The sequence below is a fragment of the Lepisosteus platostomus genome, chromosome 8 (assembly GCF_059453375.1).
Source record: "Lepisosteus platostomus isolate fLepPlt1 chromosome 8, fLepPlt1.hap1, whole genome shotgun sequence".
NCBI classification, from domain to species: domain Eukaryota; kingdom Metazoa; phylum Chordata; class Actinopteri; order Semionotiformes; family Lepisosteidae; genus Lepisosteus; species Lepisosteus platostomus.
Window position 1 is genome coordinate 12,382,739 of NC_142618.1, and position 25,292 is coordinate 12,408,030.

Below are 25,292 nucleotides of genomic sequence, written 5' to 3' on the forward strand. Positions count from 1 at the left end.
CAATTCAAAAAATAAGGTAGCAAGACCTTCATAGTTACCCATGTATTCATACATAGTTACATTTATAAACAATAATAAAGCAAAAAAGCTTATACATTTCCACAATGTCTGAACTTGTTAAGCAATGTGTCCCACTGTGAAAGCAGAATAATGAATCCTGCATAGTAGGAATCCATGTCAAGCTGGAGTGAACATTTACTGTAGCTGCCTATTATACTTCAACAAATGTTGGAGATGATCTGCTGGACAGACATTCTGTAAAGGTCTGAAGAGGCGGAAATCAGTGGGTACCAGATCAAGGCTCTCATGTGTTACACTGAAAGTGCTCAGACACTGCACTTCTGCTGGCAGTGAGTTTTGGTATTATCATGCAGCAAGACAATGTCCTTCATATATTGTAGCAACCCAGAAATGTTTTTGACCAATGGTCTCCTGCAGTTAGTCCCATGGTTGACTAGCATTCAGTGTTTGACCATGTTTAGTTAAGGACCGAGGCCACCCATCTTTAAATTGACCTGTGGTGTTACCATGAACAGGTCTCATGCCACTGTGGGCTCATAATCAAACAAATGATGGTGTTTCATCACTCTACCTGTTCAATTCTGCCAGAAAAACACTTACTTTTCTTATTTATTGAAATACCCATTTAGCTTTATTTATTATTTTATTTATTTTGCATAACACGGATTAAAATAAACCTGAACAGGAAATAGCAGAGAAAGAATTGATTGTAAAAAGGAAGGGAGTTGCTAAGTAATCAATAAATGCAGGATAATGGATAAGGCATTTGTGGATATCGTACTTTAAATGAGATTACAAATGAATTAAGTATGGCCAGGAATGCTCCATGTAATATGCTGTTTCTTTTTTGGACAGGATTCCAAGAACATTTAGCTTGTTCTCATGACACTCATAAAGCTCATTGTTCATAATACACCATGAAACACTGTTATTATGTTTTCTCATTATACAGTATAACATTGAAAAATATACAGTCTGTTCAGAATGTAGTACTAGTAAAATTTGATTGTGTTTTTCTTTAGACAGTAACATGGTGAAATTGGTCATGTTCTTTTTTAAGCTAACTTTACCTTGTTAACATAAATCAAAATGCAAGAAGTATGGTATTGCTGTAACTGTACCTTTGGCTTTTACTGTATACAGTATACTTAAAATGACAAAATGACACATCTAGCCTGTATGAAGATGAGAGGTGTTTCATTTCATTCTATAATAGAAAAAAACATGTATATTAATTTGGATTTTTTTATACTCACTAGTGTTATTTGCCTACAATACGGTATGTCTGACTGAATGAAAGGAAAATGTCTAGAGAATTGGTTATTATCTCCTGGCACTCTCTGTGCAATTGGAATACATTAGTGTTCAGTACATAATGTTCCTGGCATAACTGCTAGCCCAGCTGTGGGAAATCTAGTTTTCAAGTTTTGTTCATCAGCTTAGTATATATTTGCAGTTCATTGTACAATTTGCATGTTGCATGTGTTATAACTTAACTGTTGTGAGGATAAAGAATAAAGAACTGCATTGTTCAAACTGAAAAAAACCCCACTAAAACTCAGTTACATTAGGTACAATTTTACATTTTAATGTAAATTATTGTATGTTAGTAAATATTTAAAGCAAAAGTAAATCACTATATCTAAAATATTACAGTTTTGAGGGGAGGTTTATCTTATTTCTGATTTGATGGATTACCTCAGCGATATTACAGTACATAAACTCCCAACAAATATACGTTTTTGGAGATAATGTGCTCAAATAAATGCAGAAACCAGGATCATACCACGCATGAAAATGTTGCAGAATTCAATATGATAGTTGAAATTTCTGTCCAACCGGACTGTGGAGGAGTTTACTTGGTTCCTTAAATAAAAGAATGATGAGTTTCTGGGAAAATCTTATCTCAAGGGTTTCTCGTCCCTTTCCATGAACTACAGTATTTAAAAAATAGAATATTATTCAGAGCTGTAAAGGTAAAAATGATGTTTTTGTATTACATTTGAAATATTACTGCGATAAAAATAAAATTAAGTATGAACAGGAGGTTAAACACCCTCTATGAAAGTTGATAAATGAGATGAAAGGAGTGTTTGAATTCTTCCCATAGGGAATGTTGATTGTCGGCCTGCTACCATAACTCGTTATTAAGGGTGTGAATATTTCAGTGGCAATGTGTCTTAATATAACCTTAAATGAATTATCTTCTGTTATAAATCTGGCATTGTCTGTTAATGTCTTTTCTTTATTTTTAAATTCCAAGCACTGTCCCTTGAAACAGCTTGTTGAGTAGTACTCTTTCTAATGTGAACACTGAATTGGTGATTTTAAGCCTCAAAGGATTTAGAATTTAAATTAAATGCATATTCCTCTGCTTAGAAGCTGTGTTTATAGGAAATGATGAAGCATATGACAAAATAACAAAGAATTACAGATTCATTTAAAATCATAATAAAAGCTCTAAAACATCCCCATGGATAATATAACAGTGAAAGATATGGGTGAATAACTGCCATTGTGGTTTCATATTGCTCCCTGAGTGCGCCTCGTGTATAAGTCAAATACCTTAAATATCTCTACATTTTAAAATTCAATTTAGTAATATAAATATCAATCATTGTTTGCATTGGGGATTGAAAAAATAGGTCTATTCAAAGAAACCCAACATCAGTGAAGTAATGAAAAACTTGGAAAAACATGACAAATTAGAATGTCAATTCAAACAGAAAATAAGGAGAAATACCACTATTTCTTCTCTTTGAAAAACACAGCTGTTATCAATTAAGGCACAAAACCAAAAGTGGTGGCCAACCACAATGCCACATTCCCACATGTGTCACTTGATTTAATTTAGGTTTGAACTGTGAAGCCATTTTCATCACTTCAAAATCTTAAATCTCCCACTCAAAGTCATTAATAACCAGGTTTATTTACTTAATATTTCTGCAAAAAAGAAAACCTTAAATTGGCACTGTTTACAAAGTCCATTTACAAGGAAACTAGGCCATTCCCAATATAAGATTTATGAATAACAGTGTGGCCCCTAACGATAGTTTCACAATAACTGAATGAAAATCTATTCTGTCACTTAACAGTTGGTAGTGAATCTAAAAATGTACTGAAGCTAATCGTAATATGGTTGTGCAGTTTAAACGAAGACAGTTATAATTCACAAAAGATAGTGATTAGTCACTGAAGAAAAAGGCTCCATTGTAGACAGACACTTCACTGCTAGTTGGGCCAAAAGGCAACCTTTTTCATCTAATTTCTTTTTAACCTTTCTATGGGTACTTTTTCTGTGGGAATCTAGGGATTATGTACAGAAGAATTTAATGGGTGAGATACTGTATAACAGAGAGCAATCCATAGATAAGCAGGTTAGGGAAAGCCAAGGGAAGGCTTAAAATTAGATATAGGATAAGGAATATCTTCTGAATCTCCCCAGACTAAATGATTGCTTGTTTCTAAACCATTTAGGCTTCACTCCAACAAGCAAACCTTGTCATTACACAGGTTGTAAAAGTTTTAGTTAACCGCTGCTTCTAGAGCAAACAATTTAATGTAATTTTATCTTGTGTAGATGGGTACAAAATATATAATGGACAAACTTTAAGTGTAAAGTTATACATTTGACTTTTAATTACTTGTATTAAGTGGTAAAGCAAAAGCTCGGTCTAATCTCCTTTTAGTAATGGGTTTCTTGTTATAATTAATTATAATTACTTTCACAGGAAAATACAGCAACATAGCAGTAGAGCTATAAAAATAACATATCTGGCTTTTGAAAGCTATAATACCCTGTGAACAAAGATGTGGAAAACAAGATTATTGGCTTTATTACACAATTTATCATTGTCAGAATGGTAATTTAATCATGGACACAAATCACTAATTATCCAATTAATCATTATATTATGACAAACTATGAACGTGTATTTTCAGGTCCAAGTATTATTTACTTTACTTTCACGACGGGCAAAAATTCTCATTTGAGAGTTTGATAAAATTTTAAAAATAATGATAAATGACATTGAGGATGATCTACAGTATGAGAAATAACAATATGAATATGAATATTAATATTAATATTAGTAAGGAAACAGAAAAGCAATAACTGAACTCACAGGGCATAAAACAGACACATGTCAACTGCACGTATGTTAATTATATACTGTATATATAAATTCACATATATAATAAAATCTGGTGGGTAGCTGCGTCAGCATGCATAGGCTGCAAAGGAACAAGTAATTGGTTTATTCCATGCTGAAAAAAAGAAGAGAGAAAAAACACAACGTTTTGGCCATGGAGCCTTCTTCAGGTGAGAGAGACAAGGCAGTAGGCAGTAGGCACAAGGCAGCAAATATATATATTATATACAACATTTTATATAATAAAATGTATATAGACAAGCCTAAAAGGGTTCTTTGGTAACCTTCTATTGTCTTTTATGGTTAGAATCTCATGTTTTCCAAATATTTACTGAAATCAAATCCTTACATGACAGATGGAAAGTAAAAGGTAGCAAATTTCTAAATGAACAAAATCCAAACGTTCAGAGTAGCAAATATAACTGAAATGCTCCAAATATGTGCTCATTATTTTACCTACTGTATGTGCTTTGTAAAACTGAATTAGAATTGTACTTTTTGTAACATAACCCACAATTATTATAAATTCCTAATTTATTTTGTGGAAAATCTAATCTTTCCCTTCCAGTGTAATCAATAGATATTGTCCTAGTTTGCACAGATGACTGAAAAGACCTTTGGATTTAATTAATCATTCTGAATTTCTTTACTTAACCTATTTCTTAGGAAATCTAAACACACAAGTATTTTTTTTAATGATTTTAAGTGTTCATAAGTTTCTATTCTTCCATTTTTCTACTCATCACATTTGCTTTTAGCCTACTGCACATTAGTCACTGTATGAGAGTTTTTATTACAAGATTCAAAACAAAAATAATAACAAATGGACTCCTGCTTTAGATAGTAGTTCAAGTAGGGAGCTGCGTCAGCATGCATAGACTGCAAAGGAACAAGTAAAGGTTTATTCCATGCTGAAAAGAGAAGAAAAGAAACACATCATTTCGGCTGTGGAGCCTTCTTCGGTTGTGTCACACATCTGAAGAAGGCTCCACAGTCGAAACATTGTGTTTCTTCTCTTCTCTTTTCAGCATGGAATAAACTTTTACTTGTTCCTTTCCTGCTTTAGATTGTGCATTGCTCTGAATATAAATATCCAGTTGTGATTATGCTGTGAATCATGAAACCCACCAAATGATAGAATAAATATCACAGATCACGTCTTTATGCAAAGCCACTAATTGTAAAGAGCAACATAAAGAGCATGCATTAAGTATTGTAGTTTCATTAAAATACCTGTAATATTGTATTGGGAAGATTAATTCTGTTCTAAAAATGCAAATGAAAAAAACCCTGTTGTTAATAACTGTTCCTGTACATAAAACTGAGGCAAACCTATTATTTTTTGTACTGTTAGTTGTGGTTCTATTTTGCAGAATTCTAACTTATTTTACTATTTTATGTATAGTGATGAAACATGGTAATATAAATAATGTTGTACATTGCAATGTATCTAATTTTTACTTTGGTTTATCAAAGCTTCATTTAAACACATTGGAATACATTATTAATACAAATATATGTCAACACATATGTCAATTTTCTACTTGCAAAAGAATGATTTTTGCTCCAGAACAATTAATTCATATTCAGTTGTAGAAAACAGTTTTTAGAAAACACAAGCTTTCAAGCTTTGAAAGTTGTCTTGTTAATGCTTCTTTTACTCATAAGTGGAATATTTTGAACAAAAAAGGATATTAAACTTTATGGGGTTAGATTTCTAGAACACAAAATCAGCAGCTGGATGGAATTATGCTCACACCTGGTTTTAGTTAATAATAATTCCTTTACTACCATATGATGCCTGACGTATCCTTAGGTATAATTTTAGACTGCTAGAACTTTTAAGTAATATGGTTATATGGTATGGGACATTTTCTTCAAATTTTCTCTTTAACAGTTTTTGCTGCCCCTGAAATGACTTTTTCAAATGTTTTAATTTTTCCCTCTGTCCATCTCTTCTGTATTCCGAAAACTTAGCCTGATGTGTTGTCTTGTAACGCCTTTTTATGTTGTATTCTTCAATCACGGTGATTGTTTCCCGACAGATAAGTGTCACGATCGTTACTCCTCCTCTTAAGGGCGCTCCAGCCCTTCCTCGTTCTGTCCCATTCCCCACACCTGTTTCTTATTCCAGGCCCTCTTTAGTTCCACCTTTAAAGCCAGACGCAGGCGATTGCTCGGGGCTTCTCATTGAATCCCGTTTCGTGAGAGCCCGGGGTCCTGCTGCGTCTGGCTCCGTTATGGTTTTAGTTTCCTGTTCCTGATTCCCTGTCCCGCCGGTCCCGACCCGGTTCTGGTTTTTAGTTTCTTTGGATGGATACCCTGGTCTTGGACTCCCCTTTTGGATTTCCCTTTTGGATTTATGCTTGGATTGTTTGCCCCGGACTCACTTCCCCTGGACACCTGCTCACCTTGGACACGCCCCCCTGTCTCCTGACCGACTCCTGCATGATATTTTTCCCTATTGTTTCTTCACCTTCCGGATCGTGTCGTCCGCATAGGGACCGGAAAGAACTGGTTCCTGACAATAAAACACATTACCTGTTCTTTCCAAGGGACACAAAAACACTCTTCCAACTATTTGTCGTTGAATTTTCGACCCACTGCATTTATCTTCCTTTTTTTCGACATACAGGAATAACTTACTGTTAGCCGTTTGTCAGTTATAACTTTAAGAACCGTTTGAAATCATTACCTGCTTTCAAACAAGATAACATACACTAGAATCACAGTAGACAACAAACATCCAAATTAATTTATGGTAAAAATCAGTTGTAGCAAAGGCATTAGTAACGTAGGCTAAAGCTTATGTCTGATAGGCTAAAAGTAAAATGCATCACCCTGCCTTACCACAGACGTGAGGCAGTCACCATACCATTCAGAGATGAAGCTGGGGATGCTCCACAGGTTTGGCTGTGCTGGTGATCGTGATCGACAGCAGGGGACCCAGAAACAGGATATAAATGAACAATGCATCTTTACAGCTGGCCATCTGTATACAGCCTTTTCCTGAATAAGTCTTGAACAGTCATCTCTGCCCACGCCTGAACCATCACAGGGATACTTCCGCCACCTGAGTGATGAGTAAAGATCCCTTGTTGGGAGTGCTTCAAAAAGCCCCAGTCAGCAGATAATGCTTGAAAAGGAAGGTTTGCTGGATGGATTACATAATTGGACGTAGGAGAGGACTCTCAGACACTAGGTACATGTACTCTGCAGAGAGCAGCAGAGTAAGTACTGTACATATTCCTAACCACTGTCACAATGATTCTGAGATGTTCATCAGTGTGAACTTCTGTATGACTTTGTAAGAGGTTTGAGATGTGATTTAAGGTATCCTCTGCTTTCAGCTATCCTGTGTGTCTTCTAAGCAAATACAGAGGATTATTAAACCCGGCCAAAGACAGATGCAGCTGTAAAGTCATTACTTCCTACTTGTGGTGAAATTTCATTTAATATTCTCTGCATTGCACCATGGAACGCATTAAGAACTTCGATGTAACTTCCTATCCTGTGCAACAGAATTACCTGACAACTCTAAACATATAATAACATTGGTCATAACTTTATACACATTACAGAAAAACTAAGGGGTACCTCAGTTCTTCACCCTCACCTTACTTTGCTTATTATCAACATTATCCTCTTTTTTTCAACACCATTCTTTTCACACACAGTGTCTTGTTCCATATCCCCACCCTGTACATGATTATTCACATTCTCCACTTCTACATGGGGGCTGGCAACACCACCGAGTACATTTTCCACAAAATTCCCTGTTTCTACCTGTGAATTGACATTCAAACCTAGGCTGGCACATGGTATCTTTTTCGTTTTAACAACATTTTTCGGCGAAGTTAATATTTTTTTTCTTAGAACCTTGCCCCAGTGCATAGTTACATGCCTGTGTTTATTTTGCTGGAAGAGTTTCTCAGGTTGAGTTCAGTTGCATCCCCATGAACTATAGCTTTGGTTACACATCGCTTAGGAAGGCTAAAAGTGATACTGGGCTGTTTAACTCTAGAGCTGGACCATTCTGCAAGCTCTATAAAACACAATCAAAGCAGACCACTTTTTCAAAGCTGTCAGTCACTGTGCTAAAAGCAAAATGTGGAAATGATTGTGAAATGTACTATTATCTGATTTGAGTATGGAATCATACCATGCACTGTGATCAAATTGGCTGAAGACATCTGTGGCTCTGTAATACATTTAGAAAATGTGTTTTGTTTACCATTCACTAATTACATGGATCTGATGGACTTAAAACCAAATGAAATACAGTGTATTATTACAGTGACAGGATTTGGTGCACCTCTATTTTGAGATCGCTTATCCTGCTCTTCTTTTCTGCACTTCCTTTTCTCACTGCCCAATAGGTACACCCTTTTGTAGGACCTTTTGTGTATATTTGCCAGCTGCAACTACATGATTTTAATTCTAAACCAAACAGCAAAGCAAAGTTTGCACTGCTAGTAAGAGATCAGTTGTAATGTTTCATTATTGTCTCTGCAACAGATGTTACAAATGAAACAGAATTATTACATCTGTTGTCCTGAGAGCATTCTTCACAGCTGCCCCCCAGAGGACACTTGTTAGTCTCATGTGTGCTTCAGTGAAAGAACCTCATGCATTTTTAAGCAGTTTGTTAAACTCCTTTCTGGTGCATGAGATGCTGGAGGTAAGATACAAACCTGCGTGTAATCCTGTCTTTATTTTTCCTCTACCACTAGGTCTCCCTGTGCTGCTTTGTACAATGGGCCCTCAGCAGGCCCTGCACTCTTCATAGCTCCCTGATGTCTTTGGAGTATAATAGACCTTTTTTAACTCACGCTTGGTCATGTCTGGGCCAATTTTCTGCCCAGTCGACCTTCAAAAATGGATTTGAGTTTTAAAAGTATGATGCAATAACGTAGGGGAGTGAAGATGGTCCTGGGAAAATTACGCTAGAAAAAGGGGTGTGGTCACCTGTCAAAATGTTTGGTGATCTGTGTATTTACTCACTATTTGTGATTTCTGCTGCTGGGTTCATATGCTTGCATCTATTTATTTTTAAAACAATACACATATAGCTAAACAATCATTAACATTGGTACAGTATGATCGTCTGGTTATACAGTTAATATTTGATTGTGAACAGTTGTACTTTCTAGATAATTTACAATAATTAGTGGAAAGACTGGAATAGACAGTGAGTCTTGTGATAAAGATCACTGCAGCTCTAGGTGGATATTAATTTTACAGTTAAAAAGTGTTTCATGAAGAGAACATTAGAAGTCATGAATGAACAGGCTAATCTTGTGATGCACCCCCAACGGAGAACATCATCATCTAACAAAATCTGAAAGAAAAGTTGATGAAATAGCTACCAGCAGAAAAAAAAACAGACAAACATGAATGAAAAAGCACCAGGTACAATTAAAAATTCTGCAACAAATTCACTGATAATAAATTGTGTTAATTTAACATTAACATTAACAATTTATTACATAAATTTTCGATGTAAGTATTCATATCAGCTTATTTAAGACCTTGTTTTTTAACAAATAATTTTACAGAAAATTAAACATAAAAAATCTAATGTCACACGATGAAGTAGCAAAACTGGGTTCTAATGTTTGTGCTTATAATTTTATCTTTGAAGGTATCAAGGTTAAATCAGGCATTATATCAAATAATCTTACACTTACTGGCTAAAATATGAAGTCGATTGCTTCAAATGAATGAAAAATGTGTGGTTGGTTTGAGAACTTAAGACAAATTCTCCCCGGAGAAAACAATTCATCCCATATTGTCAGTCACACTGGAAACGTGAAATCGCAATTCACAAACACTCAACACATTAGTGCTCTATAGTTAGGTCACTTAAACTACTGTTCTTCTTTACCTTCATTTTTGTGACTTTGTGTAAAAAGTGTACATGTCAATAGAAATATTTATCCTTATATGACAAAAAGACAGAAGGGAAATGTCTGCTCATGGAAAATTCAATCCATCTGGTCTCGGGATAGTGACCAAATCCTGGAAGAGACAGAGCAGAGCTGCACCTAGCCGTTGTAAAGAAATGCATGTATTGGATTTAGAATCCAATTTCGCTGGTCTGTCACTTCCCTTCTAACATATGAGGTGTGAGTCAGGGAGAAAATTCTGCAATGGCGATGCTGGGGTGGAGGGAGGAATCTTAGAAAAGAGCACTCTGGGCCATGTTGTACTGTATGCAGTTGAGTTGAAGTGCGTTTAACCTCCACCTGATAATATAAACTTAGTTTCGAATATCAGTAGAAACTTTGTTTCATTTTCTCTAGCAACCTACAAGAGAGAAAGATTTTTGTTAGAGATACACATTTTAATAAATCTTAGCTTTTGTTACCTTTATCTGAAAAAGTTGAAAATATTATTTGTATAATATTTCAGTGCATTCATTTGAAAATGCCAAAACATTTAAACAGATGTTACTTTTGGAGTAGCAGTAGTAGTTGCATGTCACTGTGATGAAGGTAGATTAGTTGTTGGCAGACAATCACTCCACAGTGAATTCTTCATAATCTATAATTATAAAGATTACAATCTTGAGTGATGCACGTAGATACAAGTTCTTTAAAAAATATTTCAGTGCCTTATATGATACCATTCAAATAATCATAAATTAAATGTTATACTAACCACACATTTTTGGAGCTTTATTGAATCTACAAAAGAAATAGCTGAGTGACACATTTGTTAATTTCAAAAGCAGCATTCACATTTATGTTTAAACAGTATTAAAGTTGATATTGAAGATGGCTCATTGCTTCTAGACGTTGCATTATTAAGAAATTAGGTATATTTATATATTCTGTAACACCTTCTAAGATTTCCAACAAAGGGCACAAGATATTCTAACTTGTAAACTTCACTGATTGCATGTACCAGGTATTCATAACTCTGTATAGTGTTATATACAGCAATGTTGTATTTTCAGCATTAAATTAATCTTTACTTGCTTTTCACTTTTGCTCAGGTTCTTGTTTTACTATGTAGTCTTTATTCCTTTTTGTTTTTAAGCAATATCTCTAAGTACTTTAAATATGTCATTCAGATCCTCTTGTAATTCTCTATTTTCAAGATTATAAATATGAATGCCTTTAACCTGTCTCCATAAGACATACTGGACCTTTCAGACCAAGAGTAATTGTGGTTGCTCTTCCTTGAAATGTCATTACAAACTTTTCGTTTAACTTCTTATCATAACTTTACATGACCCCTAAGATTGATTGCTTTACAGTATACAGTTATCTGTTTTACTTACTGCTTTATAATGGATTAGGCATAATTTGCCATATTCAATCATATGATAATTCCCGCTGTCCTACTGTAAGTGCCCATCAAATTTTGTTATGAACTATTGGAAAAATACATCGAATCATCTGATTCTTGTCATATTAATGCCTCTTTTATAACAAGATGGTTTTTAACAGTGCAGAGTCCTTTCTGAAATAAGAAATGATTAATTATACTTTTTTCAACCTCTACCCTTTATACACTTTATTTCTTCTGTTAATGCTAAAAATTATATTAAATTTTGGTTTAGCTCTTTTCCTTGCCTGATACTACTACTACGACTACTACTACTACTACTACTACTACTAATAATAATAATAAAGCAATACTTTAGACTTGTAAATGTTTCACCATTTTGTTTGGATTTTGCAGAGATCTTCGATTCAACAGAATAAGAGAAATTACACCTGGAGCATTTAAGAAGATGAAGAATTTAAACACCTTGTAAGTAATAGTAGAAAGAAAAATAATCTTATCTCCTTCACATAATGTCTGTTTCTGTAGAAGATCCTGTTGCCTGGTGTATTTGAGAAATAGAAAAGGTAAGTTTACAGGAAGCCTGAAATATGATGTTTCAATTTGCTTCAGTTCTGAGTACTTATATAATGTAAGAATAGAGTATCTCCATTTCCTTAATCTATGGTTTGCAGAATGTCATGGAAGCATTGGCATACACTAGGTTCTTGACTTTTGCAAGGCTTTGGTGCAGAAAAATGTTGTGAATAGCCAAATTCACATATAACGAAGTCCACCCCTACAGTATATCACTGCATAAATGACTATGGTACAGTATATAGTATGTACAGTATAGCTAAAAAGCATAAGTAAACCTTCCTTATATAACAAATGTGGTACTAATGCTTTGGCTTTAAGTTAATTAAAATAACTTTGATATACTAAAGCAAACAACAGTAATTACAAATTTACGGTAATTAGGTAGAATAAGCAACATGAATCCCTCCTCCGCATCGAGCGGATGCCTGCACTTCCCCTCTCTGCCTTCCATGTTCTGTGATTAGCACGCTGTTTGTGCTGTATCTTACTCAAAAACAGCAGAGAGTCAACACTGCACTCCTGTGACAAGGAATGCATCTGCATAATATAATTGTGTGTCTATGACAACATCCAGGGAAACTATGAAGCCTGCATTTCAATCTGTGAAATGTCATGTTTTTCTCCATGTCTTTGTATTTGTATGGAAAAGTGGATGCACTTGTGGTTATTGTTAACTCATCAAAGGTTTTTCCCCCTTGAAGATTTGCATTTAAATTTCTCATTTCACCCTCATTTTATTTATGCCTCTTGATATTCTCAGGTGTAGAAAGAAATAGCTATACCTTTTAATTATGATATCTGGTAACATCTAAAGGCAATGGCATTTTCATCACCATTTTTCTGAGAGGATATTGACTGTATTGTAGATTTAAAAAACACTTTCCTTTTTTATGCTTATACTGAAACAAAAGCATAACATGTTGCAAACTTCAGGTTTTTCCAGGTGTTTAGAGATGTAAAGGAGACATTTTATACATAAAAACAATAGACGCGAAAACAGACAGCATACAGTAGCAAGGCCTTTTAATTGTATTGCTGGTTTAATAGAATTTTAATATTGTATTGGTTTGGGACCATGATAAACAATTGTTAAACTAAGGATATTTGTTCAGCTAAAACATTACTTTCGTACACCATAAAACAGTTCAACAGATAAAATGGAACTGTGCCCTTTTTGTTAATTTATTCATCAATTAGAGCCAAATATGGAGGTTAATTGAAGCAGACAGTTCACACATAGACATTGGAACCACCTCTGCAATAAAATTTGAAACTCAAAAGAGGGATCAAAAAGGAGGATAAATTATAAACATCTGAGACTTCTTTTTGGAGACTTAATTTGAGACAGAATGAATGGTGGTCTAATGTGGTATCAACTTCAAATATACTGTAGGACGTATTATGAAGCTTATCAATAATTTATTAAAAGAGAAAATGCTATTCAGTAAATTGATTATAAATGGACAGACTGCAATAGTGCTAAAAGCAACAGAAATGTAAGATTTCTACATGAACATTGACAAAAGGTTTATCCCATTATGTAATCCCCGTGCTGTTTTGTAATAATCTAAATAACAAGGGAACATGGCCATTGACAGATACGATACTACATACTCATGCAAGGTTTTGTTGTGTTTTTCTGTCATGTTCACAGACAGTTCTAGTTGTAGTCCTGTCTCATAAAATAGCTCCCAAGTTCCAAAAGTATCCAAATATTGTTTGATAACACCATCATGCAAATATAACCAATTACTAATAAGTATATGCAATTTCAAAACATAAGGTAATTCTATTGGTTAAGACCAATAAAACATTTTTAATTCTTTCACCTTTTTTTCTGAGATTGTTTCTTGATGTTTGACATTTACTGTAGCTTTCATTTCCAATTGAATTGCTGCAATCAAAATATTTTGAATGTCCTCTGATTTGAAGAGACGAATGAGACCTGTTCTGTTCCTTTATGTTTAATTCCTATTAAATTCATGCAATACACTGTTTTACTTCTCTACTGTCAGAACGTAGCCAGCAAAAGCTGCTAAAAGGATAAACTGGATTTGTTGTCTTATTGAGAAGGAACTGCAGTGAGGAGATAAGTTTTTTTAAAGCTTTCAAAAAATTTAATTTTGCATTCATTAATAAAATCCTATGCTTAGTGTTGTAAAAACACCGGAATTAAAAGAGAGCTTCTGAAAATCCAAATAACAGACATAATATGATTTCAAATGTTCTGTGCTATTTTACAAAAAATAGCTATTTTGTTGATCTGTTTTTAAAATTTAAACACTTCAAATCTTGGGTCACTGTGGTGGTCTGATCTTACATTTTAGATGCATTTTTGCATTTTATTAATATTTAACTGAAATCTGTCAAAGCTCATATCACCCACTTTGCAAAAATCAGACAAGAAATTCAGTAAATATTACATCATGGTTACTGACTTGGAATGAAATGCTGTCCTGAAACTCTATTGGATTATATATTAGGTTTATACTGTGTGTATGCACAATATACACAATATATTATTAAATGTGTTTGCAAAGTTAAACAATTGTAAGATATTCCAGTTTAAGAGAAGTGGATATTCACTGAGAACTGGTGAGCATTAGAAATATTTTCTCTGGAAAATAATGTATTTTTTGTCAAACTTTAAGGTTTTACCAAAAGACATTTATGATTTACTCCAGCATAATTTATCTGAGGATCTCGACCAGCCATTTCTTAAACGTTGCCAGGATATTAGCTTTGTTTAAAAATGCTTATAAATCCCACAATCCTTTCTGCAAAACAGCACCTCCCATCCTCAGTTTAAAATCCCCTTTGTTTCCATTTATGTCATCTGAGTCTTGCTGTTGACTCTCAATAAATCCAGTGGGTTATTATCCATGTGCTTATTACTTATTATATTCCTTTTCATTAGCTGAATGCTATTCTTTTTAATACATTTATAAAGTGTTCTATGTCTTTTTATATAAAAATAATTGTAATAATAATATTTACTATATTACATATTTTCTATAATACATAACGTCACCTTTATTTGTCCAAATCTAATTTCCCATTAAATTTACTATATGTATCAACACAACAATTCTATATGTTTTTGTCTCACTTAAATGGACTTTATTACATGTTAGAAATTAAACACAGCTGTCTCTACAACTGAATAAACTGACATCATCCAGAGAAGTAAGTCTCTGTTGACCTTAGTGATTGTATTACATCATGTAATTTCTTGAACTTTACTTATACGGTAAAAAATGCCAATTAAAAGCAAACAGTACTCAACACCTAATCATGGTTGTAGAGTTAAGCATTAAAAGTGTAGTTGTATGTTTTAACTATTTTCAGATTTAATTAGGAATTTTCAAAGGTCCTATCTTTGTATTAAATTTTTAAGTTAACATTAAAACTTTTGTTTTATCTTCAATTAAAGCTTTTCAACTCAGTCCACATCCATAATAATTGCCACAAATTTACAGGATTACAGGCTTTTGGAGGTTACAGTATAGAAATATTATAAAAAATTGAAACATAGTACTAATTGCAACACTGTAAAGCTTTGACATTGTCTTCAAAGTGAAACATTTTCTGCATGAAATGAATACAAAGCACTAACATAATGAACAAAGAGAGAAAATGTGTACAAGCCATTCAGTTACAAGAATAGTCAGTAAAATGTTTAAGCCAAGTCTAAAAATTTGGCACACAGGTGAAAAATATCAAGGCAACTAAATGAAGTTACATTTCTCAAGGTGAAAATTAAATATGCAGTTTTATCAGCTTCACTGCCCTTCTCTGTATTGGAACCACTGCCAAATACAGCTTCTTATGGTTGCAGCTAATCTATAAACATTATATGCCATGTGATTTTAAAAAATATTTATTTTTGCGGGATTATAAAATGTTAAATGACTATACTGTATATTTATAATGAATCGTTGAAAATGTTCCACCATATGCTTCACTGCACCCTGTGAAAAAATAGTAGTGGAATGATTAACTTGCACACTGAACAACTCATCCACTATGAAATTGCATGGCTTAAATGTCCTTTTGACATGCCAAAATCTCTAAATGAATCTATTATATTGTGCAGGCAGAGTAATGGTGGATACAAAGGACAAAGCACATCTGATTGTAAAGTTTTTCTTTGATTTGGCTTTGAATGTATTTTACATGAGAATAGTTTTTGTATTTTATACATTAATGATCAAAACAGATAACAATATTGGTGATAGTATTGCATAAGCAGGTATATTAATTTAACTTTGATTTACCATTAATCCTTTACACAAAAATATAATCCTCTGAGTATGTTAGTATTTTTAAAGACTTACCTATAAACATTTAGTCATTCATTAAAAGGCATTACAATAAAAAATAATGGACTGTAATGTAATGGCTGATTTGTATGGTTCTATGTTTACGGCCTCTTGTTATTTATGTCACAATAGTTATATTTATTGCAGATTAATTACAGTATTTTTAAAAACCTATGTGTTATGTGTACATAAAAGCAGAAAAACAATGTCAGTTTTGATTATACCAAGGAAATGTTTTATTTTTAAAATTGGTTTTATGGTTACTGTTTACCTTATATTACTTTGTTTTTAATGATTATTGGTAGCTGATAAGCAAACAGGATCATATAAAGACCCCAGTTCTTCTTGTAAGTATAGACACAGTCATTGGTATTTAATTCTAATATAATGACCTTTCTTTCAGGTTACTCAACAACAATCAAATTGAGTGGATTCCTGAAAAAGCCTTTGATGATCTCGAAAACCTAAAATACCTGTGTGTTAAGAACTTTTACTTTCTTTTATATAACAAGGCTTAGGTTCTTTTCACCAAAATTAATTTTAGTGAAAATGAAAAGTGTAACTGAAGGCAGTTCTTTCACAGATTCCATAAAAATAAACAATTAGCAAATGAATAATACTTTAGCCATTTTTCAGGTAGCTAAACATAAAATTGCAAAACTAACAATGCTCTGACAGCATTTAATTGCAAATTTAAGAATGAAATAAACTTTAGAACATAGGAATATGATTGCTAAACATTAAAGGGATTTTAGAAATAGGTTTTCAGGTGACTTCTGTAATTCAGTAATCTGCTCCGACGTTTGTGTTTTTTTGTAAAATGTATCAAAATTATAGGCAATATTTTTATTCTATTGGATTAATTGTATTGTCTGAATCCCAAAGCAGTTCTCATTAGTAGTTAATTTCACATTAAGATAAGACTGTTTTATCTTGCAGCTACCTGTATAAAAATGAAATTCAATCACTGGACAAGCAAGCATTTAAAGGTTTACATTCTTTAGAGCAGCTGTAAGTATGAAATCAATTTATTTTTTGTTTCACATTCTCTTTTCTTGTTATACACACTAGATTACCACATCTTGAGTATGCTCTTATTTCTTTCCACTGCACTCAGAAAAAACATAACAACAATCTTGCATATAGCTAAAATCATTATATAAAAATGTGTCTGTATCATTACTGCGTTGTAGTTAAATCTCATCAAAGGTAAACTTACTGTAAAACGAGCAAACCAGGGCCAGAACAATTGGTAGAACCTTTATTGTAGGTTGCACTCACACCTAGTATGGTGACAGGCAACACTGAGCTGTAGGTGTTGCCTTAGATTGGATGAATCATTAAAGGGAGGTAATGACTACATGGTTATTAAAATCCCATGTCATTGTTGAAATGTGCAGGGGTTTAATTACCGGTGAGCTAGGTAAATTCTATTTTAGGTGTGTATAATTTGGCCAATCTAAAGTTTCCCCTTAATTGAACTGGTGAAAAAAAATACCACTTCTCCACTTAATCTGACATGTAGTGAGATTGCTGGCACATAATGGCTACCTCAGGGGATCCGGATGGGGAGAGCACTTCAGTAGAGGATGTAATGGGTCCCCTCCTGTCTGTAAAGTGCTTTGGGATTTTTTGAAATGGAAAATGTTCCACAAATTAACAACAAATAAAATGAATTAAAATTAAACTGAATAACATCAAATTATAGTAGTTCAGGTGGGTAGCTGCGTCAGCATGTGTGGTCTGCAAAGGAACAAGTAATAGATTTATTCCATGCTGAAAAGAGAGGAGAGAAAACACAATGTTTCGGCTGGGAAGCCTTCTTCGGGTGTGAGAAAGACAGGGCAGAGCGAGAGGCAGGGAGAGGGCACTCAGGAAGTGCAAAGTGGAGAGGGGTGAAGAGAGGTGTGAAGTCAAAAAGAATAGAGAAGAATAAATGTATAACAAAGAAAAGGTATATGAAATACTATTTTCTCATTGAAAAAAAATTATGTATACTTTTTTTTCAGTCTATTTTCTGTCATATTTAAAATACATGTACTGTTGAGACCATTATATATTTCCTTCATTTTAAGGTACATCTTCTGTAGCCTGCACTGAAGTGTTGCATTTCTTTTAAATATTGTTGTATCATTACAATTACATTTATTCCATTTCAATAATGTATGAAACTAACATTTTTCAGTGTATTTTTTATTTTAATGAATTATTTTCTCTTTTTACTAGGTTTTAACAAATTGTACTTTACCAAAGTAAATTGTTGTAGACCCGCAAACTATTACTAACGAAACATTCTACTATTTTTAGCTTTCATTCAATGCCTTATCTACATTATAATCCATTTGGAAATCTTGAAGTGCAAACACATGAATAACATTGTAAACTCTGATTTTAACCCAATGCTTTTCTTTTTTAAATAAAAATATTAAAATTGTTTGGTTCTTGAACAGAAAGTGTACATTGCATATATTTCTAATTTACATACGTACATATCATATAGGTAAAACGGAAAATGTCAAAATGTATAACATTTTTTACAGATTTGTTTTGTTTTCTCATATCACAAATTAAACAGACTTTCAACAGTTTTTAATTGAATTCCTGTTTTACTTTGTAGTAACAGCTTGAATGAGATCTGATTACTAATGTTAACTTTTGATGTACATTTCACAGATACATTCACTTCAACCACATAGGAACACTAGAGCCAGATACATTCAGTGGCCTTCCCAAACTGGAGAGATTGTAAGTTAAACTTGTACCGACATTGTGTGCACTGTGATTTTTTCTTTAACTCAAATATATTAATTTTTCTATTTGCATATATACTTGATATAAGTAAATATAAGAACTTTACAATTAACAATTTCTGTCATAGCAGACAATACGAGACACTATTTTGTTACCATTAGTGGTGGTCACCACAGTAACGTCAGTGGTCACCAAAGTAACTTCTTTTATTAACAATCAAGTAAATCTATAGATCTACACATGAAATAATGACATTTTTTTTTTTTTGGTGAGACGAATATATATATAAATGATGTTTAAACAAAAAGAAAAGAGTTGAAGTCTCAGTTGAAAGCAGTCAGTTTCTTCACATTGAAAATCGATCTACTGCACCTATTCAACAACACCAGGTTTCTTACAACTTTTTAACAGCTGAATCCATCTTCAGTCCTGTGTCTGTTCAGTTAGCACCTTTTTTTTCAAGCCAGGCAACCCAAGCCAACTTCCACATGTCTTGGAATTAATTTGTTCACTGGAGTCACCATGCTGATGGTGATCATCACAGCGTGCTCAGGGCTGCCCTCCATCCTGTTCTCTATACCTAGCCTTTTTCTCTGCCCCTGTGGTGTTTGCATTACCTTGTTCTCCATATTCTGTCTGTTCTTTTTACCTTCACTTTCATCATCAGGTGTCCTACCCCCCCCAAGGCCCCAGGAATGTCCCATCTCTTTCAGTTCCCATACCCCCTTCCCTACCCTCACCATTGGTGTAAAGATGATGTGGCATCTCCCAGGACCTCTCCTTGCATCTCTGTTTTCCATTCTTGTTTTAATTTCCTTTCATCTTAATTTAGTTGATCAGGTGAAAATAACTGGTTTGCGAAACACAAGATGTCTTCTGTTGCAAAAAGAGTATCATGGACAGAATTCTGTTGTTTACTGACTCTCTGTCTCAGATGGGCGTCTGAGGGAAAACAATAATTCCTGACTTGGACTGCTTGCAGTTACATGGTTGGGAAAATCAAAGGGCCAGGTTAGTTGGATAAGGGAGAGATGCCAGTAAGTTAACCAACAGAATGAGTTAGGTGCTACCTTTAGAAAGCAGGAAATCACAGTCAATGATTGGTTAGGATGTTTTAGGTATAACTCCGGTATCCACTCTGCAGGTACCTCATTGGTAGATCATTGTATGGGTGATGGACAGTGATCTCTGATCCATTGTCTTGGGCAGAAAAGGAATAGGAGACTAAGAGGAGCCAGGCTGCACGATATACCTTTAGATTGTTTCAGAATAAATAGTTTTATGATGTCCTTGGGTAGATGTTTCTTATCAGTTGGGCGCCTTTTAGCTTCATTCCTGTGCTTTACACAGAAGCAAAGATGCTTTGTCAAGGCAGAAGAAATATCATTAGAAATCTTTATTAACACTTAATTCCAAGTGTAATACCTTGCTACTACAGATGCATAATAAAGGGCCCTTTATAGTCTTAAAATTATGTGTTTATAAAAGCATTAAGGTAATGGAATATGGAAGATATAAGCCTCTAGAACATGCAGTTGCCTTCTAATTTACTAAAGCAAAACATAATCGAAATTTTGTGTTTGATGTCACTTTTGCTACATTTGGTTTTGTAGGTTTCTTCACAATAACAAACTAACTCGAATCCCAGATGGAACCTTTCATCATCTGGACTCATTGAAAAGACTGTAAGTAGTAATACTGTTTGATTAATTTTAATTTAAAAAAATCTGTTGTTAATTCAAATTGGATTTCAGTACAGTCAGTAAGTAAGGACTAGTAAATTTAGCAGTATACACCCTAAAATATAATGTTCCACCTTTTCCTAAACTCTGGAGTCCCCCTTATTTAAAACTCTTTTTAAATGCTCATTTAAGGGTGTTTCTTAAATTTATGTTTATTATGGAGAGGTTTATTTATATATAAATGGTCCTATGTTATCATCCTTTTTTTATTAAACTTATCTAAAAACTACAATGATAAAATAGTTATGCAAATGAATAACCATGGATTAAATGTCATTTTGTTTTCAAATGAGTGCAGGCGTTTAGACTCCAATGGCCTAGTCTGTGATTGTGAATTAATTTGGCTGGTTGAACTGATGAAGGAGTATGCAAAGAATGGGAATACTCAGGCTGCAGCAACCTGTGAGCATCCTAAGAGACTGCAAGGCAGGGCTGTTGCTACAGTAACAACAGAGGAGTTCAACTGTGGTGAGTATACATGGCTGTGGGTTCTGTCTGTCACTCTCCCTTGGTTATTTGTTACTTTATTCATGGATGCATACAAACTTTCTTGAGGTTAAGCACCTCTTACGGAGGGGATGAAGATAATCCGACTCTATTCTGTATAATCTGTTCTATAATCAAAGTTTTGGACATAACCTTTGCCAGTCAAAAACTAATGTAACATTCAATTAGTGCTGTGGTGGTAAGAAGCATATGATACATAAAAGCACATAAAGTCTTTTGAGCTTGGTGTTTTTATTGAAGTGCCTTATACAGTACTACTTGTTTTGTTTAACACATAAGTTATTATACTATATTTTACAACATTGTTTCTATGTAAAAGCAGATTGTTTCACTCAGTTTTTAGTTCATGAGGAATAACCACACCCAACAAGAACATGTGTTTAGGAATGTTCATTGGCAAGTAAGACATTGGACATTTTATTTATATCCAGATTATTGTGGTCCAACCACCTGGCCATAGGACAAGAAAGTTAGGATCCCTCTGTGAGGAAGAGTTTATCAAAGATGGAAAACTTCATTTGCTGCATCTTCACTGCCATTTTATGCCTCTTGTATACAGAGATAAACAGTTTTCTTCTTTGTCTCTAATGAAAAATGAACAAAATGTTTAGATATTGATGTTAGAATGGTGAAATTACTACCTCTAATGTATTGTTTTTATTCTGAAGTGGTGCAGATAGAAAATGAAAAATGCAAGTTCCAAAAAAAAAACCAACAACATAGGGCTACATTTTCACATTCAATAAAAAAAAAAACATGTAATGTAATTTCTTATTGCATGAAATCAATGCATTTCAATTATGGTTTACTGCAGTATAACACAGACGGCTGTAACTTCTGTAACATCTGTCAGATGGATGGTAAGCTTTTTGTTTTTGAAGCCAAAGACTTTAATGCAGAATGAAACGTATGCACATGATAACTGTAATTCTTTTGATTACCTACTCTTCAGCCAGTAAAAAAAAGACATCCTCAGTATGACTGGATGCCTTATCCAATAAAGAATGTATATCCTGCTGTGTTAAGCATTTTCCATTTTGTCAAATGGAAAGACATTTGTAAAGCATGGTATAATCAGTGTTATGTGCTATGTAGTATTATCAGTGTTATGGAAATTGTAGAAAAACATGTTTTGAATTAATGTAGTATAATTACAATATACGATTCTTATACTGTACTTACGTTTAAGTTATGGTATGTTTTTCATATTTTCAGAAACATAAATTAATTTGGGAGTGATGTAACCTCTACACATGCTTATGACTGAGAATCAAATCAAACGTGATGGAAAAAAAATATTTTCATTTGCTTTTGATATTAAAAAGCATTCATATCAGATGTTTAAATACTGTATACGATGGTTCCTAAACCCTAAAGCATTTCATTCAGACATTTTATTCTATATTGCAAATTAAATGTAGTCCTAAAAAGTGACTAAGCTTAACAAAACGCGGTATTGTTGTGCATTTGATAAATAAACTTTGATTGTTGATTGTTGTTTGAATAAATCAGTAATGTCACTTTTCACATTATCACTGAAATTGCTGCAAGAAGGGTTACAAGAAGGCAGAGCAGTCAGGGGGTTAAGCTCACTATATATTACAGACTAATGAACTGTGTGAGAAAGAGCAAAGCAGTACAGTCGAGTCGCAGTTTACGGGCTATGCGGTCGCAGCTTTATGAGGTCGGCTGCGGAAAATAAAAAAAATTGAATAAATGCTTTATTCTCTGAAAAAATCGTCAAGCACGCCTACGAGAGCTAGTTAGTGAGCCTATACAGTCGTCTTGTTTACTGTTTTATACTTATATTTAATACCTTGAACTACCGTAAGAAGTTAGTAGTTTTTTTTTTTTAATAAGGGTTATTAGGGTAAAATTTGACTATACGCGAATTTGGCTTTAGACTCCACTCAAAATCCCAACCCACGCTTAAGTTATGAGTCGACTGCACTGTAAGATGCCGGATATCAGGCACAGGTATCAACATTTTAGTGAGAGAATCAGGTCAGAGAAGCTATAAATTTACTGAATATGTCCTCTTCTTATCTGTCCTGAGAAACAATCACATAAACTGAGTGACATTACTTGTGCAGTACAGCATATACTGCTGAAAACGCGCATTCTGTAGCTGCAGTATCTCCTGCGGTGGCTCCGATGCATAACATTTTTAGGTTTAAAGAAAAAATCTAACAGGTAGTAATCTCTCCAACTGAAGCCTGGAGGTGAAAGCCAGTTGAAGCAAAGTCACTAGTGATAATTGGTGTTAGGTGGTTAGAAATGCATTCAGAGGTAGAATATTCAAAGGAATATGCAGAAATCCCTTAAAAGTAGCGTTTACCTTGCTCACAAAATGCAAACACAAAATATGGAATTAAAGTAATAATTAGATGAATAACAACAACACTACATACATTTTATTCTGAAATCCTTAAGGTTTCAGTGTCAGTGCCACAGCTAAAATTCTTTCCTTTGGTGAAAAGAAGCCATTAGTATGTTTATATAATTACACTATATTGCATTGCAGTACAGTATACTTTCACCTCATCAGACTAATGGTAGGAAAGGGGTGTTTGGTGTTGCCGGCTATACTTTGAAATATTTCAAGCTCAGAAAGAAAATTTGCATATACTATAGGAAAACAAATCACCAAAAGTAAACCAAGTTTTTGTGCAATGGTAACAGACCACTGGAAGCTCACTCATTATACCTGTATATTTGAGGACCCTCGGTCTCCCAGGCGTGCCAACTAATACAGGTGTCCGTCTATGTAAGCTGTCATCTTTTGCACACAGTAAGGCTGAGATCCTTTCCTTGCCGATTTTATATTCTGATGTAGATGTCTCTTGATTGTATGCTGGGTATTTTACGGGAGCAAATGCCAGAAGAGACCAGTTTCGTCGGCCTTGTACAGTTGGAATAATATGAACCCTTCAACTTAGATTAATTTATTCATACTGTATCCTTATGGAACTGAGAAAATAAGACAGAAATAAAGCATTACAGAAATGACACATGGCCATTGTAAGGTAAGCAGTTTTAAGACAAGGAATTACTTCACCAGAACAATATGCATTTAAAATCTTTATCGTAATTAGTGTATTGTGAATTAATTATGCTACACGATATAGATGCAGATAATTCCGGAATGTGTTTTAGAACATATTAAAACACAAAACAGCAAATAAGAAATGGGGAAATTGAGGTGCCAGTGATTATATGTTTAAGCAGAGTAGCCATAAAATTTAAGTTTTCCTCTTCACAGAGAGACCTCGAATCATCTCAGAACCCAAGGATATTGATGCCTCTATGGGAAATACTGTCTACTTTTCCTGCAGAGCTGAAGGCAGTCCCAAACCTGAAATTATCTGGATCCATAACAAGTAAGCACTGAGAAATTGGATAATTCATTGAAAAGCACGTCATTTCCTCCATTAAAAATTCAGAGACTGTTGATTTACTGTATGTTATAGTGATAAATATCTTGTCACAAATAAACATTTCTTAATATCTATATTATATATGATCATTTATGATAACATTTATAGATTGCTATTTAAAAATATGTACTATACAATAGATTTGTCGATCTTAAATAAGAATAGCTACAGTGTAATACAAATAAGAGAAGCAAGCAACGCTTCCCCCAGAAATTCAGCTCATAAGTTAATTAGTAATCCAGTTCCTCTCCACATCCCGGAGGTCCTCATCTCTTTTACATTTCCTTATTTTTTTGTCTCCTGTGGAATCAGTGACTTTGAACTATTTGTTTCCATGATACTCTATGTTTAACTGATTCTGTGGAAGACAAGTGATTTGTGGAAAAATTATTGCACAGGATTCCAAGCGGCTGATAGGCAGGCTAACTACTTTTTGTGTACATTGTTAGGCAATCCATACACAAAGGCTCTCGGAGGCTGGCCTAA

General features: G+C 33.9%; 1 protein-coding gene across 1 annotated transcript in view; it reads left to right on the top strand.

Moving 5' to 3' along the window:
* LOC148655679 (peroxidasin homolog) overlaps positions 1-25,292 on the top strand; it is a 70,160-nt gene that overhangs the window by 9,649 nt on the left and 35,219 nt on the right. The window contains exons 2-8 of the mRNA XM_088642469.1: positions 11,865-11,936; positions 16,773-16,844; positions 17,309-17,380; positions 19,043-19,114; positions 20,734-20,805; positions 21,161-21,330; positions 24,632-24,749. Of these exons, the coding sequence (XP_088498595.1) occupies positions 11,865-11,936; positions 16,773-16,844; positions 17,309-17,380; positions 19,043-19,114; positions 20,734-20,805; positions 21,161-21,330; positions 24,632-24,749 (648 nt within the window). The remainder of the gene's footprint in view (positions 1-11,864; positions 11,937-16,772; positions 16,845-17,308; positions 17,381-19,042; positions 19,115-20,733; positions 20,806-21,160; positions 21,331-24,631; positions 24,750-25,292) is intronic.